The 16,471-nt window shown below is 37.1% G+C and overlaps 1 protein-coding gene across 10 annotated transcripts in view; it reads right to left on the bottom strand.

The window, feature by feature from the left end:
* Nucleotides 1–16,471, bottom strand: part of FRYL (FRY like transcription coactivator) — a 155,298-nt gene that overhangs the window by 66,872 nt on the left and 71,955 nt on the right. For 7 of the 10 annotated variants that reach the window (XM_032224209.1, XM_032224207.1, XM_032224202.1 and 4 more), the window contains exons 12-23: nt 14,205–14,249; nt 13,475–13,578; nt 13,244–13,352; nt 12,810–12,896; nt 11,298–11,469; nt 9,719–9,851; nt 8,319–8,426; nt 7,099–7,336; nt 6,071–6,256; nt 5,904–5,990; nt 1,912–2,180; nt 1,074–1,269 (exon numbers count right to left, since the gene is read on the bottom strand). In XM_032224209.1, the coding sequence (XP_032080100.1) occupies nt 1,074–1,269; nt 1,912–2,180; nt 5,904–5,990; nt 6,071–6,256; nt 7,099–7,336; nt 8,319–8,426; nt 9,719–9,851; nt 11,298–11,469; nt 12,810–12,896; nt 13,244–13,352; nt 13,475–13,578; nt 14,205–14,249 (1,734 nt within the window). The remainder of the gene's footprint in view (nt 1–1,073; nt 1,270–1,911; nt 2,181–5,903; nt 5,991–6,070; nt 6,257–7,098; nt 7,337–8,318; nt 8,427–9,718; nt 9,852–11,297; nt 11,470–12,809; nt 12,897–13,243; nt 13,353–13,474; nt 13,579–14,204; nt 14,250–16,471) is intronic. The other 3 variants (XM_032224206.1, XM_032224211.1, XM_032224212.1) reach the window with 1 other exon arrangement.

The following is a 16,471-nucleotide window of genomic DNA, read 5'->3' as shown; positions in this document are numbered from 1 at the left end:
GTACCTAAATTTGATAAATAAAATAAATAAAATTATGGGATTCAGCTTTGACTATTTCCTCTGCAAAGACCAGCTTATCTGAGAGCTCGTGTATCCAAACAGTAACTCATTCATTTCTAATACAATTTGGAGCTTCACTAACAAAACTGACAGCTTAAGTGACAGTCAAATGGAATGAGCTTAAAATCAAAGCCCTAGGGATTCTTTTATTTGATAAGGTAAAATAAATATGACAAAATGAAATTTCAAATAAGAAAAAAATACAAGCATTCTTTTGCAGGGAAAACACATATAATAAATCATTTCTACGAAGAAAAGTAACAAGGGGGGCTTAAAAAAATTCTAGCTCTCCCTATGCTAAGCTTTCCCTACGCTGACAAATACCATATTTTTCTGAGTATAAGACGCATCAAGGTTTTGAAGAGGAAATTTTTTTAAAAAAAGGGTTTGCACTCTGCAAACCTCCCAAAAACGGCCCATTTTTCACAAAAATGGAGCCCCCCCTTTTTTTCAAAAAAGGGCATGAATAGCCCTTAGGCGGCTTGTAGAATGCTCCTGGGGGGGTGAGGAGCCAAAATGAGAAAAAAAACTGCCTATTTTTCATGAAAACGGGCCTTTGTTTTTTTATCAAAGAAAGGGCATGGATAGCCTTTAGGAAGCTTATAGAGTGCTGCTGGGGGCGGGTGGGGGCAAAAAACGGGCTGTTTTTCGCTCATTTCTGATCTCCCCAATCCCCAAGAGCCCTCTGAAAGCCTTCTAAAAGCTATGCATGGCCATTTTAGTGAAGGGGGCGTGGTTTCGGGGGGCAAAAAATGTTGTATTCAGTGTATAAGACGCACCCAGATTTTCAGCCTCTTTTTTGAGGGAAAAAGGTTATACTCCAAAAATACGGTAGAACTTTTGAATTTAAAAAGGAATGACATTGGGTTTCTGAATTTTATTTCCAATAATTGAACAAGAAAATGAAACACAACAGCCGTACACTCTTGTAATACTTCAATAACGAGAAAACAAATCTAAACTGCATAAAAAGAACAGAAATATAAATTGCTTAATGCACTGGATGGACATACTTTTGAATCAATGCCATAGCCACTATCTGGAGTGGACGCCAGCGTCTCAGGAGGGGAGCATCTGACGGAACCTGTGGATGCAGAAGATGGCGTAGACATTGTGGCACTACAACAAAGAATCAGGTAGTTTCTCCAGAGCCCAATGTAGGAATCACTGCTGATGGCAGTATTTACTTTCTTGGCATTCACAGGGCTGCTGTTAAGGGGGGAAAAACAATGAAAGGTTTGAAGGAGAAAATGTTGTAATGCATTGAATATTTAAAGTTAAATGAGAATCAATGTTTAAGCAAAATATCACAACCGAGGTTTATATGTATATACTACTATAATAATTACTCTGGCCTAGGAGGAGATTTTAAAAGAATCTTTGTATTCCTAAAATATTGTTTCTATTGCAAGAGAACAACAAGGGTGGCTTGTTACAATTTCTCTGACTCCTGTGAAAACACAGGTAATTGTTTAGTGCTCTGATAGTAGTGATGGAAATTATTTTTACAGTCGATCGTTGCGTTTATGATTTGCAAAGCAAAGGAAATCTAAAACACAGTTGCTGTTTCACTTAGTGACTGCTTTGCAGTTGCTGGTTCCAATTTTGGTTGCTGGATGAGGATTATCTGTACTACAGTCAGCTATAAAGTTAGCAATTTAAGTTCAGCTATGTATTTAAAAATAATATTAAAATATGAATTGATAGCACTGCAAAAATAAGTTTACTTTAGGATTCTACGTTCTTCTGAAAAATCCTACATTTTTCACTAAATTAAAATATAAGCAATTTTTTTCAGCCTGTTTTCTTCTTATAGATGAAAGGACTTCATTGTATTAAAGGGTGACTTACTTTATGTCAACCTGGGGAGACAACAGTTGGAGCCTGGTATAAGCAAACATCCAAGCATAGCTCACGGCAGTGGGACAGTGCTTTGGAAGGTTTTCCTGTTTCATCAAACTGGAAAGGCTAATAATCCAGGGGTCCTGACCCTGAGACACATGTGCAAATATCCATATATGTGATGGACTGACGACATCAAATTGGTGGCTGATAGGAGAAGAGCTCCAGTCAATTAATGTTTGTAAATCTATTGAACTGGGACAGTACAATAACATAGTCTGTGTATGGAAACAAAAATAGATTCATTTAGCTCACTGAAAATGCTTTAAAGATGGTATCTGAAGCTACGGGCATAACATAAGCTAAGGCTATTCCCATTGCAAAATGAAAATGACTTATGTGGGAAAACAAAAACCAAGTACCATATTTGGAAAAAGATGAAAATATTCTTTTTAGGTAAATTCAGTCAGATCACAGTTTACAGAGCAATATTACACATTATTCTGCTCCCCTCTCCAACACAAATGCTCCCTCTTGTTAGAAATTACTAATTGTAATTAGTAATCATATTAACATTAGCAGAGGTGACATAGGAACTCGGAGATTTTCAAAGAAAATAAGAAAAGGCTGGAAAACTTAATTGTACACAATTAAGATATTGGTGTCATTACATCTCTGATGGTGAGAACACAAACAATTAGTCCTTCAGAAATAGACCCATGCTGAAATGGCATATAGGGATGTGTGTGTGTGTGTATTCCTTGCTAGAATGGTTGAATGGATAAGATTATTTCATCCCTGTGCTCTCAGTCCCTTTAGTCTTCGCTCTTATGTAAACTCTTTTCAATTGTAATTGTCTTTATGTTTATCACTGCATCATTTGTAGGCTTCCCAAATCATGGTGAGATGGGTTGCATATAAACTTAATGAATAAAATGAAGACCTATATAATTATTCTGAGATCAGACTGGTTCAGAAAGATAGGTAATGCCTTGCTAAACAAAATTTTATTAAAACGTTACTTGCTGTCTATGCCAACAAAAATGTCAGGGAACATTCATAAATTGTGAACCTGATGTTTCAAAATTAGTTAAATCCCAATTGCAGAGCCTGGCTTTCTACTGTAATTCTCTGTTTAGATTTGATTTAACTTGTTCATTCCCATGAGTCATTCACAAGCTTTAATTTAAAGTGTGATTGAAACTTAAATTGCAATTTTCAAAGTATTTCAGTTTAGATCAGGGGCGTCAAACTCAATTTCATTGAGGGCCGCATCAGGGCTGTGTTTGACTTTGGGGGCAGGGTTGCGGGTGGCCAGCTCAACGTCACTTGTGTTGGGGGTGCCTGTAGGCCCAAGCGCTCTGCCAGTGAAAATGGGCTCCCAAGCTTTGTGTTCGGCTGGCACGGTCCCCGGCAACCCTTTGCCAGCAAAAACGTTTTTGCTGGCAGAAGCATCGCAGGCCAGATTTAAGCACTCTACAGGTTGGATCCGGCCTCGGCACCCCTGGTTTAGATGATAACAGCATACTAGAGGCATCTCATTCCAGAGCTTGGATGATCTCTCAGTCTATTACAGCAGTGGTCCCCAACCTTTTTATCGCCGCGGACCAGTCAGCCTTTGATAATTTTACCGTGGCCCGCTGAGCGCGCGCAGGGGTGGGGGGTCGTTGTTCGCGACGACACATTGATTGTTCAGTATGGCTAGCGTAGATAGCGTAGCACAAACTGCGCCTACGCAAGGCTACGCTACTAGCGCTGTCTACGCTAGCCCTACGTAGCTGCGCAGGCGCTCTTAGTTTTTTTTCAGGAATCGGCCAGCGCTAAAGCGCTGAAAAGAAATGAGAAGGGCGGCGCTGGACACAGGGGGGCGGTGGGCCGCTGGTGACGTCAGAGTGCCACCAGCGGTCCAGTAACACCCCTTGTGCCAGTTAGCCCTAATTTGCATACAGAAAGAAACTATGGCCCCCGGCCGCTGCAGCGATCATGGCCCCCGGCCGCTGCAGCGATCATGGCCCCCGGCCGCTGCAGCGATCATGGCCCCCGGCCGCTGCAGCGATCATGGCCCCGGCACACGCATCCTCCCTTGTGTAAGCAGTGAGTAAGTGCATGCTCATGGGCTGCATTTACGTTGAAAATGAGCAGCAACAGCTATTATATAGACAAAAGACACCCAAATTTTCAGTTTTAAGTGAGGACTAGGGATAGCATTGAAGAAAAGTAAATAGTCCAATTACATTTGCCAAAGTAAGCTGCCCCTTACTCAGACTGATTATTTTATCAACCAGAAAGATAATCCTAAATTTAATACTTCATCAGCATCATCCTTCAAACAATACAGAAAGGAAGAAATATATAATACGGATAAAAATTTGCCCACCTTTTCAACCTACCAATTGCCAACTTCTACAGTACCCTCCCCCATGCAAATATGTGAGCATTGTACTTGTATTCAAGTATGTGCTTGAAGCTACCCTTTAATAGCTATGCATTAAAACTATTACCTGTAAAATAAACCACCATGTATAACATTATTTCCCTATGTGCATATAGTGATCATTCTCTCTTACTCACAGAAGCAAAGAGATTCTTCCCTCCTTCCAGAAGAAAACCAGTAAAATATAAGGAAAAAACAGCATGTTGAGATGGGGAAAGGGAAGGGATAGTTGCACTAGAAGGGAAATGAAGAGAAAGTGATGAACCAAACTGATGAGGTGAGAGAAAGAGGCAACTAAACGGAAAAAAAAATACAGGAGAGAAAAGGAATGAGGCCGGGCCGGCCATTTCCAGTTTTGAAGCCACGTCTGCAACTATTTGCATCTCCCACCCATTCAATCATTGCCAGCAGCATCTACTATTCTCAATGTCTATGGAGATTCTCAGTCATTCAGGTCATGATTATCCCAAAGGTACTTTTTCAAAAGGCAACTGGACTTTGTTTTTCCTTGAAGAAGTCTTACTTCTCATCCGAGAAGCTTCTTCAGTTCAGAAATGAAGAAGAACTGAAGAAGCTTCTTGGGTGAGAAGCAAGACTTCTTCAAGGAAAAACAAAGTCCAGTTGCCTTTTGAAAAAATACCTTTGGGATTACAATTCTCAATGAACACCATCTCTCCATTCGTGTAATCATGGGAAAGGGTCAATATGGCAATTAGGCTTAAAACATTGAGTTTAGGCTTATAGGCTTTTTGAGATTTAAGAAGCAGTGTTCAAAATTTATTTCAGTAGGTACAGGAAGTCCTCGACTTACAACAGTTCATTTGGTGACCGTTCAAAGTTACAATGGCACTGAAAAAATGGACCTATAACCGTTTTTCACAATTACGATCTTTGAAGCATGTCCATGTGATCCCCTTTTGTGATCTTCTGACAAGCAAAGTCAATGGGGATTCATTTAAGAACTGGGTTACTAACTTAACAACTGAATCAAGAAAGGTGGTAGAGTGGAGCAAAACTCACTTAACAAATGTCTTACTTAACAACATAACTTTTAGGCTTAATGGCTTAATTGTGATCGTAAGTCGAGGACTCCCTGTACAAGGCTTGCTGTACTGGTAGTTCTCAACTTACAACCACAATTGAGCCCAACATTTCTGTTGCTAAACAAGACAGTTGTTAAGAAAGATGACCTTTGTTGTCACAGTTAAGTCCATCAGCACAGTTTTTATCTGATTCATTAAGAAAATCTGGCTTCCCTGTTGACTTTGCTTATCAGAAGCCATCTGGGATGGTCACAAATGATGATCACATGACTCCAGGAGAGTGCAACTGTCATAAATACATGCCAGTTGCCAGATGGTTGAATTTTGATCACATGATCCTGGGGATGTGGCAATGGTTGCAAGTGTGAAACCAGGTTATAAGCCTCTTTTTTCCCTAAATGAACGGTTATAAGTCAAGGACTACTATACACTATAATGTGCATTATATGTATTAAGCAAAGCAGAAAATTAATCCATCATTAAGCATTTGTTAATCTTCACAATTTCTAAAGAGGGAATCTTACCTGGTCAGCCCCAGTGAGATGTATGAAACTCTCCAGAATTGATGAACTCAATCTGTCCATTACATCTATGGCCAACTCATCATCACCCTAAGAACACAAATATCTGATACATGACAAAGTCAAGGCCGCATTAAGGTAAACACAGACACACATAACAATTTGCTTACCTTAGTCATGTCTAAAACGGTGAAGAGAGCTCTTATTTCCTTAAGACAACTGACGGCTAGTCTTCTAGTGGCAGATCTTGTGCTACAAAGGATAACCAATGCAAAGCCTTCAACCACATGGAACACATTAGAATAAGGGGTCCTTTCCAGGGAAAGGGTAGGAGCAGTTCCATTGGCTACGCCACGCTAAAAGGTGAGAAACAGAAATTACTAAAATCAATGGGATCTATTCATTTGCATTTATGCTTTCCAAATACATCGGGCCACATAATGGGCACTTTTACTGCCATGCAAACAAATGGGACAACATGTTCATCTTGTTGTCCAACGTAATAAGGGTCAGGCACTTACAAGAATAAGACCAATAATTGCACAGCTCAATCATCCATGTATTCACATATCTAACATAATGCCCACATTCATGGGAATTCATTACTCAATTAAAAGACATACCGTATTTTTTGCACTATGGGACGCACTCCCCCACCCCTCAAAAAGTGGATGGAAATATCTGTGCATCTTATAGAGCAAATGTTGCTGAATCCCTGCCCACCCACTGCCCCCCACCCTTTGGCCATTTTCATTCTCCCGTGCCCCATTTTTTGCCTCCATATGCCCTGTTTTTTGCCTCTGTGTGTCCCGTTTTTGGCCTGTTCCAGGTGGCGGGGATCGCCTCCACCTATCACTACCACTGGCAGCAATCCCCACGGGCCAAAAATAGGGCATGTGTAGGCTGAAAGTGGGACATGCTGAAGCGGTAATGGGTGGCAGCGATTCCCGCAGCCTGAAACAGCTGATCGGCAGTATTCCTGGAGGCCGTTCCAACTGCCAATCAGCTGCTCGTGCTAAACCAGGCTGCGATAACATGCTGTTTGCTGTAAGGACACTAGCCAGATGAAAAGCGATGGATGCTGGGAGGCAGGCAGATTTTTTTTTCTTGTTTTCCTCCCCAAAAGCTATGTGCATCTTATGGTCTGGAGTGTTTTAGAGTGCAAAAGATACGGCAAATTCATATGGTATAATTGTACCTGAGTTTCTTGGTTCTTGTTTTGTATTTGGACTGCTTGTTTCCACTGACTGATCAGCTGCACTAACATCTTAACTGCATTGTCCAGGAGAGTAGGGTGCAAATCAGTGACTTCACGGACAATAAAATAAACAAATCCTGACAAAACATCTTCCCGCCAATCTGGAAAATCCAGCATTAATGCTTGCAAAGTATTGAAAGCCAATGCACGCAGTTCTTCGTCCATGTGAATGGTCAGCCTGTTGACAATTTTTTATTTATTAGAAACCCATGAAGAATTAGCCTATTATAAAAACAAGTTAAGTCTGAAGAAGATGAAAGGCAATCTACAGGGTTCGGGTGGTAATTTGGCAATCCTTGCATTATGCATATTCAGCAATGATGCCTGGTACAGATACAGAACTGCAGATGGGTTAATTGTGATTAAATTATTTCTGAAACCAGAAGTAAATTGTAAGATCACTCTTTTCTCAAGTTCTTCTACTCCCTGGAATTAACTCCTATCCTTTCACTATTAACTTTTAGTTAGTTTTTATTCTTCCTTATTATTTCAGAATTAAATACACTTTGTGTATCACTAGCATAAGTCTACCAGATCTGAACCACATATCTGCCAGATAATAGATGAAGCTGTGTTTTGTTTAAATCCAATTCAAATTCCAAGGTGCAATTTGAAACTATAAAACTCTACATAGAGCAGACCCATATAAATGAAGAGTTAAGTTCCCCTGTATGAACCTGCTCATTAATTGAGATCTACCTGAACCCAACATTTATATTAACTTTAATGAGTTGCCAATATTTGTAGATAAGCCTTGATCATGGAATACCCTCTGCTAGCCTTTTTACATTTTAAGCAGCAAATGAGAATATTTTGTTTTCATCTTAGAATGTATATTTTAGATTGTAAGGTATGTTTCAGAATAGTTTCATAATTTCAAAAATTGATCTTTTGTAAATATCTGAGGAATATCCAACTATTCATAATTTTGATTTTCTAACACTATTTTATTTTCTAATGACAATCTGGGGGATAAAAGGAACTCTTGGAGCTAATGACGATAATGAAATATTCCAGACTCTCATTTTTTTAAAATTACAATAATTTCATCTTAAAGTTTGACAGGGAGATAAAACAGAGATGTCTGAGGATACAATGGGCTCTCTAGGGAACTTACTGAAGACCATTGTTCACTCCAGTAAAAACCAGGATAGTCCTACCTTGCAAGCAGTTCAATAAGGTCATTTCTGCTCATTCCATCTGGAATCAGTCTTGGGATAGCAGCAATACAAGTTCTAAACAAATCAATTTTTGGTTTCCTCTCACCCCTGTGAATGAGAATATCACATGAGTTTATTCCACAGTGACTAGATGGATTGTATATCCACACAAACGTAAGTATTATATATTTTAACTGATTTATAGAAACACATAAATGTTTGTGTGTGTGTAGGTCTTGACGTATTTGGATCTTTTCCCGTGTAAGATTGAGAGTATCTTGGCGACATTTCAACGAGGTCCCACTTGCCATATTCAGGCTGGTGCCTTCGGCTTCATGCTTGGCTTTGCTCATATATAAATAAAATACATATATAAATAAAAGGATTAAGCCCTGATGGAAACAATGGCTTATTATACTAAACCAGTGGTGGGTTATGGATCCCGTTCCAACCGGTAGCATCCACTTGCGCATGCATGCATCTTAGCGCCTCCACGACGCTACAGCTGCTCCACGGAGCATTGCGCAGATGCTATACGTGCCATGCGCTTGTGTGGAAGCCTTAAAAGACAGGTAAGGAGCTCGGGCGGGCAGGTGGGCCCTCCAGAGTACCGTACCAGAACGATATCCAGTCCTCCGGGCAGGGTCCGGAACGCCTGTACCTGGGCATACCACCTGCAACCCACCACTGCACTAAACAGTAAAAATAAAAGCCATGATGACCACAGAAAAGAAAAAAAAATGAAGCAATGTTTTTATTAGGTCACCTGAAAATTTATGGAATACAGATTTCTGCTGATTGTCAAAAACACCTCTTGTACTCACCATATCTCATAGGAACTAGCATACTAACTATGTACATAAACAAAAGAATAGGCAAGAATATAAGTTTCTTCACAGGATCAGGCTCTGACTTTAAGTTCCTGGCAGATAGTAGATTGCATGCCTCAGCTTCTTAAAGCTTCTATACCTTTTTTTTTTAAGTTATAGATTTTCTATGGTATGGGGGGGCTCCATGTCAACGAATAAAGAGATCTAAAAGCTCTATGGAAGTTGGTTTCATTGACAGATCATTCTGTAGTCAGTTTTAAACTAAGATGGCAGGTGACGTCCACACAGTTTCTAGAATATGCCTGGGTAATTCTCCGCTATTTTTGCTAGCAAAATGTTATAACCGCTATAGTAATTATTAATAGTTATTTGCTAAATTTATTATGGCCACCCACTTGAAAAGTCTGGGCAGCTTACAACATTCAAACGTTAAATAGTTAAAACATAGCAGCAAAACATGGCAACCTAAACCAAAAATTAACTTTTTTATTAATAAAGATATCATTCCAATGTTAATTAAAGTTTAAAATATCTCTGCACTGAATTAGTTGTACTTAATTTGCTACTTACGTGATCATATCTTCAGGTTCTTTATTGGTCATCTGTACACTCGTCATGCACATTGGCCTTCCAACTTCTTTGTCTAGATGCCTAAGTATGCTATCTAGTGCTTTCCTTACTTGAGGATAGTATATTGACATTCCTGAAAGAATAAGTTCAAATCATTTGTTTCTTAAATGATTCTTGAATGTTATTAGATACAAGTGAAATCCTGTATACATTACTTAAAACGAAATACCGTTTTATTTGAGTTTTATTTTAAAATATTTATTTTAAAATATTTTTAAAGTCATAAATTTAAATTGAGCATGTGACTACTCAAACTCAAATATTGGTTAAACATTTTAAAATATTTATTCCATTTATTCTGACATTATTAATATCCCTAAATCCAGTTTGAAGGAACAGAACTGTATTCCTTCCCAGTTTAAAAGTTGACATTGGGAACAGAATGAGAAATAGGTCCTGCAGTTGGACTCCTGAAGCATTCCAGACTCAGGCAGAAGATCCAGGGTTCTACTTGTTACTACAAGTGCAATAAAATTGGGTGCAGGGTAGTCTGCTACAAAGTCAGAAGAAAAAAGGAGTAAACCCACCAAATTCTTTCAAACATCCTAATGAATTACTATAATGTAATTATTACAATTATCAGATTCACCACCTTCGGCTTGGCACCTAGCTGGCATCTTGCCTTCAATGAACCGGAGAAGGGAGGTGGAACAAATGGGCAATAAAAATATATACCTCGATGGGGGGAAATTGGGAGGGGGGGAATGACAGCTGAGGAAGAACAGAGGGTTTGCGAATCTGCTGGTATCTTCAAGACCATTCACCCTGAGAGTGGAATTTCACCAGCCTAAACACCTCAGCGTTTCCCAAAATATGCCCGATTGGCTACACAGAGATGGGCCATGTGGGGAGGGCTAGGGAAACTAAGGGGTTAGTTTTGCATTGATGTGCAGGAATTTCAGATTCCGTCCAACTCTACTGCAATTGGCATCTCTTAGTAAAAGTACCTTTCGCTTCAATCAAATGGAGTTGAGAGTTTTTCTTCCCTAGAGGATCAGACTGGGGCAGGTCTGACAACAATTCTGAACTTAACATATCCAAAGCTTGCCTTTCCTTTGTAACTTCCAGTTATGATAGATGGGCTTGATGGTTGGATGGGTTCTCTCCCAAATATTAACCACTCCGAGTGTCAGAAAATAACACAATATTTCATTGATATTGTGAATTTCTGTATGAATGAGTGTAATGTTAGGAAGCGCCTCCTATCTTCCTCAAGGTAAAAAGCAGAAATACTCACTAAGTTAAAAATGTTATGCAAATGTTTTTGGTGCTTAGAATATTTATAGATTACTATTTCAAAACTTTACTTTTCATCTAATTTCAACTGAAGTGAAATAAAAATAAGCATATGAAGAACAAGGTCTTTGTTCAGTACCATTTAGTGCTGCTACAAAACATTGTTCAAAAGCATAAGCAATTAATGTGGTTAATTTGATTGTGCTTAAAAAGTTACTTTTCTATCATTTGCTATTTTTAATAATAAACACATTATTCATTTCCCAAACCATAAATTACTCACCTATAACTTTTGCTTCTTCATCAGTCAGAGTTTTATTAAGAAAAATTTTCTTTACACGGAGAGTATTTCCTGATGGAAGGACAACCCCTGTAGTTGGCATAGGTGGCTCTCCATCCTTCTGCTGCAAACTGTCTGCTATCACAAGGAAGACTCTGAGACCTATATTCATTCTCTGCAAAAAAAAAACCAGAGGAACATCTATCAGGGACCAGCAAGGATTGCAACATACCACAGATTGATGTTGTAAAATGAATAAAGGTATCCTCTCTCCATCCCATCTTCATCTGCCATACCCATGTTTAGTAGAATAGAGCTTTTCTTTTATAAAATATCATTCTCCCAAGACATGCAAATGGCACCTCACTTAAATTAAGCACTAAATGACTTTTTAAAATCTGCTTTAAACTGGACCAGTTCTTGTGTTTCTATTGGCTAAATGAATGATAAAATACTTTAAATGTCAGGTTTTGTTCTCTCAGCCAGCCTTACAAGGAGTCATTTATGTATGATTAGCATAACCTAGCCATGAATATCCCAGAAGAGGGAACATCACATGTCATGAAGTAATTTGTGTAATTTGTGCAACGATGCCAGGCCACATTATATTATTGTGGCTATATTCCAGAAACTGTTAAGATAGATTTTGGCTTTGTACAACATTTAAACATCTGTTATGATTTGTAAACTGCAATTCATGACTTAGTGTGACATCTGAAGCCAGACAATTTTAGCTCATTCAGCAAGTATGGGAAGAATGTATGGCTTTGGAAATGACACTCAAATCTATCAAGTCAAGATTTTTCAGACACATATGCTTTCTTCCTCCTTTTTGCAAAAAGGAGAAATAGGGATTCTGTTCCACTTCAGCCAATTCCAAATGTGTTATTGTATTAAAATTCAGGATTTAAAATAAACCTTATTCAATTGCTAACACAAACATTACAAGTGTTACATTGTTAAGATGGTATGTTGAATTGGTTTGTTATAACCAGAATAGTTAGTTTGTCTAGCACAAGAAAGGATTGGCCAAAGAGAACAAAATCTTGACTTATTTCTTCTCATAACTGCAAAGGGAGATTGGAGGAGAAAGGAGCTTATCCTTAAACACAGAGTTTTCCACAACTTTCCTTTTGCTCATCTTTGTGTGACCGCAATCTCTAGCAAAGAATCCAAAGATGATAAGGTACCAGCATAGATAGTAAATAATTGGACTAACTAGGCAAAGTTTTAGAATTGAGAATTTGTTTTCCATTTCTTTTAATCTTTTTTCGGAAGTGGTTTACCAGTGCCTACTTCCTTGGGCAGAAAGAGAATAACTGGACCAAAGTCACCTAGTTAGTTTTCTGTCTGAGATGGGATTAGAACTCAGAGAGTTTTCTAGTTTCTAGCCCAATGCCTTAGCCACTACGTCAAATTAGCTGTAGTATTTCTAGGAGATCCTCATTACAGTGTCTGTGTTTATAATCTTACTAAAAACAAATTGCATACAATATTTAAATTTCTCTTTTTTACCTCTGGATTAATAGTGAAGGTTTTGGGGGATTTTCCCACACTGAGAAGATCAAAAATAATTTCTTTCATTGCAAAATCCAAACGTTCCTAGAAAAAAAAATCACAACTATATAAAAGTATGTTAAACCATTTTAGCAAAAATGCTAAACTTGACTTGCATGGTAACTGGCATAAATCTAATTAATTTTAGATTTATTTCTTACGTATGGAAACCTAAACTTTAAATCTTCTGTTTATTAACAGTACCTCTGAGTAGTTTGAGCAGATTCTTGTGTTTCAATTTAATATACATCACAGCTTTCTTAAGAAGGTTAAAAATATGTGACTTAAAAGTTCTTGTAGAACGTTAAGGTTTAGACAGGGGAATGAGCAAATTCTGAAATATTTCAGGCTATTATCACATTTGGGCTAAAGCTTTTATAAAGATGATTTACCTGAGCAATGAACTGAATAATTTTTACAAATATGTTCAGAGGTGTGTCTCGAGGGACCACACTGCGAGAGCCTTTTGGAAAAAGTGCAGATACTATGCCCATCAGACGGCTGTACGGGGAAACATGTAGAAGAGAATATTGAAAAATCCCATTAGCAACTCTACCAAAAGGCAGCCACAGCACTTTTTTAACATTATCAACATTTTAGCACATTGAAAAAAAATGGCTTACCTCTGTGTTACAGTGTTGCTTTCACATTTTATTCTAATAACATAAACCCATAACAATCTATATAGCGATTCCAGTGCAACTCGAGACATTTTCGGATCTTTATTCTGTTAAAAACATTTAAAAAAAACTATTACTATTGCACATAAGCCACACTGCAGATAATTATTTAGTAGTAGCTATAAGAACCAAGACATTCCTAAAATTACACTTCAAGTTCCTGCAATGGCAAAACATTGGGCACTCAAATTAATGTAAAGATATTAAAGTTAGTTAGAAATTAATTCTCTGTATTTTTTTCATAAATGTAAGAACGATATCAATATTTGTAGTTTAAGTGAAGTGTTGTTTCAGACTGTGCTTTGTAAAAAATCTGTCCCAGAAAGAATCCAATATAATTCCTATCTCATTGCCCTGCCTATTGCAGAAAATGTTGTTCTCCACAGAATACTGCATATGTCAGAAACTCAAAGCTATTTCAGTCTTTATTTAAAATGAAAACATGCTTTCTGTGATTCTCAGAGGAAATATTTGAAGAAAACAGTATCAAATAGTAGTAATAAAAGTACGGTTAACAAGTATCTTTTCCCCACAAATAATACTAATGTATAATTCTTTTTGAGATACATTAAAACTGCTTGTTCTAGAGAGTGAAATAACATATACAATGAAACAACAGAAAAACATGAAGCAAAGCAATTTCTTACTTTACTGTGACAGCATATTGACTCACCTGAAGTGTTTCTATTTGTTTTCTGATACTGTTGTTAGATGGGATCTAAATAAAGCAATGCAAGACAGCAAAACATAACAAACATGAGAATGGGAAGCACATGCATGTTAGATGAAAAAATAAAAAGGACAAACAGAAAGCTGTTTACTGGGGCTCCATTCAACAGAAATATTTTGACGGAGAAAAACTCTATGTGTGTAAGCAATAGCAATAGAACTAATATATCGCTCAACAGTGCTTTATGACACTCTCTGAGCACTTTACAATGTCAGCATATTTGCCCCAATAATCTGAGTCCTCATTTTACTTATGTCAGAAGGATGGAAGGCCGAGTCAACTTTGAGCCTCTCAGGATTAAACTCCAGGCAATGGGCAGTTAGTCTGTAATACTGCATTCTAACTACTGCACCACCATGGTTATACACATGATTTGGATACTACAGTACTGTAATTCAGTGTCCTTAATATTCCGTATGTTATTTACAATATCTCACTATCACTGTTTAGAAACTATGTGCAAGGATAGTCTATATCAAAACTTGGATTATATCAATGAAGATGTGAACAATTTTGGACGTTTTAAAAATAGCTGCTAATATTCCAACATAGAAAACTGATCACTCTTAAGATTATTTATAAACATTTTATTATTATTTTCTTTTATAATTCTAAAAAATGCAAAAATAATATTTTCTTACTGTATTTCCCTGAAAACAAGACAGAGTCTCATTTTCTTTTGACCCCTGAAATAAACGCTTGGCCTTATTTTTCTTATTATTTTTGAAGTGCATGAGGCAGTGAGCTTGGTCACCTCATGGCTGCTGCTGTGTTGCAATATTTTCGGAGAGGTTTTATTTTCAGGGGAGGGCTTATTTTAGCACATGTGCTCAAAAGCCCAATTGGGCTTATTATCCGGGGAGATCTTATTTTGGGAGAAACAAGGTATTCTCCTTAAAAGTCTATTTTCTTTCTTTCTTGGTTTACAAATATTTAAAACTACTCATATTTCCTTTATGACCTAAACATCTATTAAACAGACTACAATCCTATGCAGTAAAGAACAAACCTTACTGAATTTAGTGGGATTAATTTTTGGTAGACATGCATAGGATTACACAACCTTTAATCTAAAGGTTGATCCATACACCAAACCGAGTTATTATCAATTCACTTAAACCCCACAATAAGAAATTGAATCATACATCGGGTGCAATCAAATCAAAGTATTATGAAATTAATTGTATTAGGATAAAGGTCCCAAATCTTCAATAACTAGAAGTTTTGAGTTGCTCATCCACATTTTCCTGCATTGAGGTAAGCAGGATGATAATTAAAAAGTTTTGTCAACCAGCATTCTGAGAAATATCTTAAAATATACCTTATTAGTTCTGACACTTTCTTTCTATAGTCTCTGTATTAGTTTTATTCTGAGTTGTGCTAACTTACTACTTAATGTTTTAAAACAATTAAAACATGTTAAGAGAAAATAGTAAAGAACTAGATTTACTTGGCAGATTTGTTAGTTATAGAATTTGAGCATAATTATGCTTCTATTGTAAAATCTCAGTATCTTGAATATAATGCATGAAGTATTTTTTTCAAATTTGTTTTTTTTTAAAAAAAATTGTAATATTGCAGGTTTTTAATAAACAAATATTTTTTGGAAAAAAAAATAAAAATACTGTAATAGCTTTAGTACTTTCTATTGAACAGAGCCACATCATAAAATGTTATGTTGTTAGGGGAACAAAATTATATTAAAATATGTGATACATGCTATATGACAACTAAAATCCTCGACAATGGAAGTTTTTATTTGCTCATTGTCAGCAATGTAATATTTCTAAATAAGAAAATTAAAAATCCCTTTATATCCCTTTATATTTAACACATAGCAACAACAGGTAGACAGAGACAATAAAAAGGGAGGTGTTTCAAAAGAGTTGCCATTGTGTAAAGAAATACACACAACTTTGACAAAGTAAAGAGAAGGAATACTATCCTAACACATCCAACTGTTGAATTGTTGTTGTTACACAATTTAAAGCTAGGCAGTTGTGAAAGCAAGCATTAACAGCAATATTATTAACAAAATCAATGAAGCGTGTATATTATTCAAATGTTACAGCGACAATAATTAAAACGTGCTTTTAGATTTTCCATTAAAATTGTCTCCACACCTTACACAATGGATGGCATCATAAACAAGGCTATGGAGCACACTATACATTATCGGAATGGTGAATGTTCCATTACCCTATGACTTC

The sequence above is a fragment of the Thamnophis elegans genome, chromosome 9, assembly GCF_009769535.1.
Source record: "Thamnophis elegans isolate rThaEle1 chromosome 9, rThaEle1.pri, whole genome shotgun sequence".
Classification (NCBI taxonomy): domain Eukaryota; kingdom Metazoa; phylum Chordata; class Lepidosauria; order Squamata; family Colubridae; genus Thamnophis; species Thamnophis elegans.
This window is presented reverse-complemented; position numbering and strand designations above follow the sequence as displayed.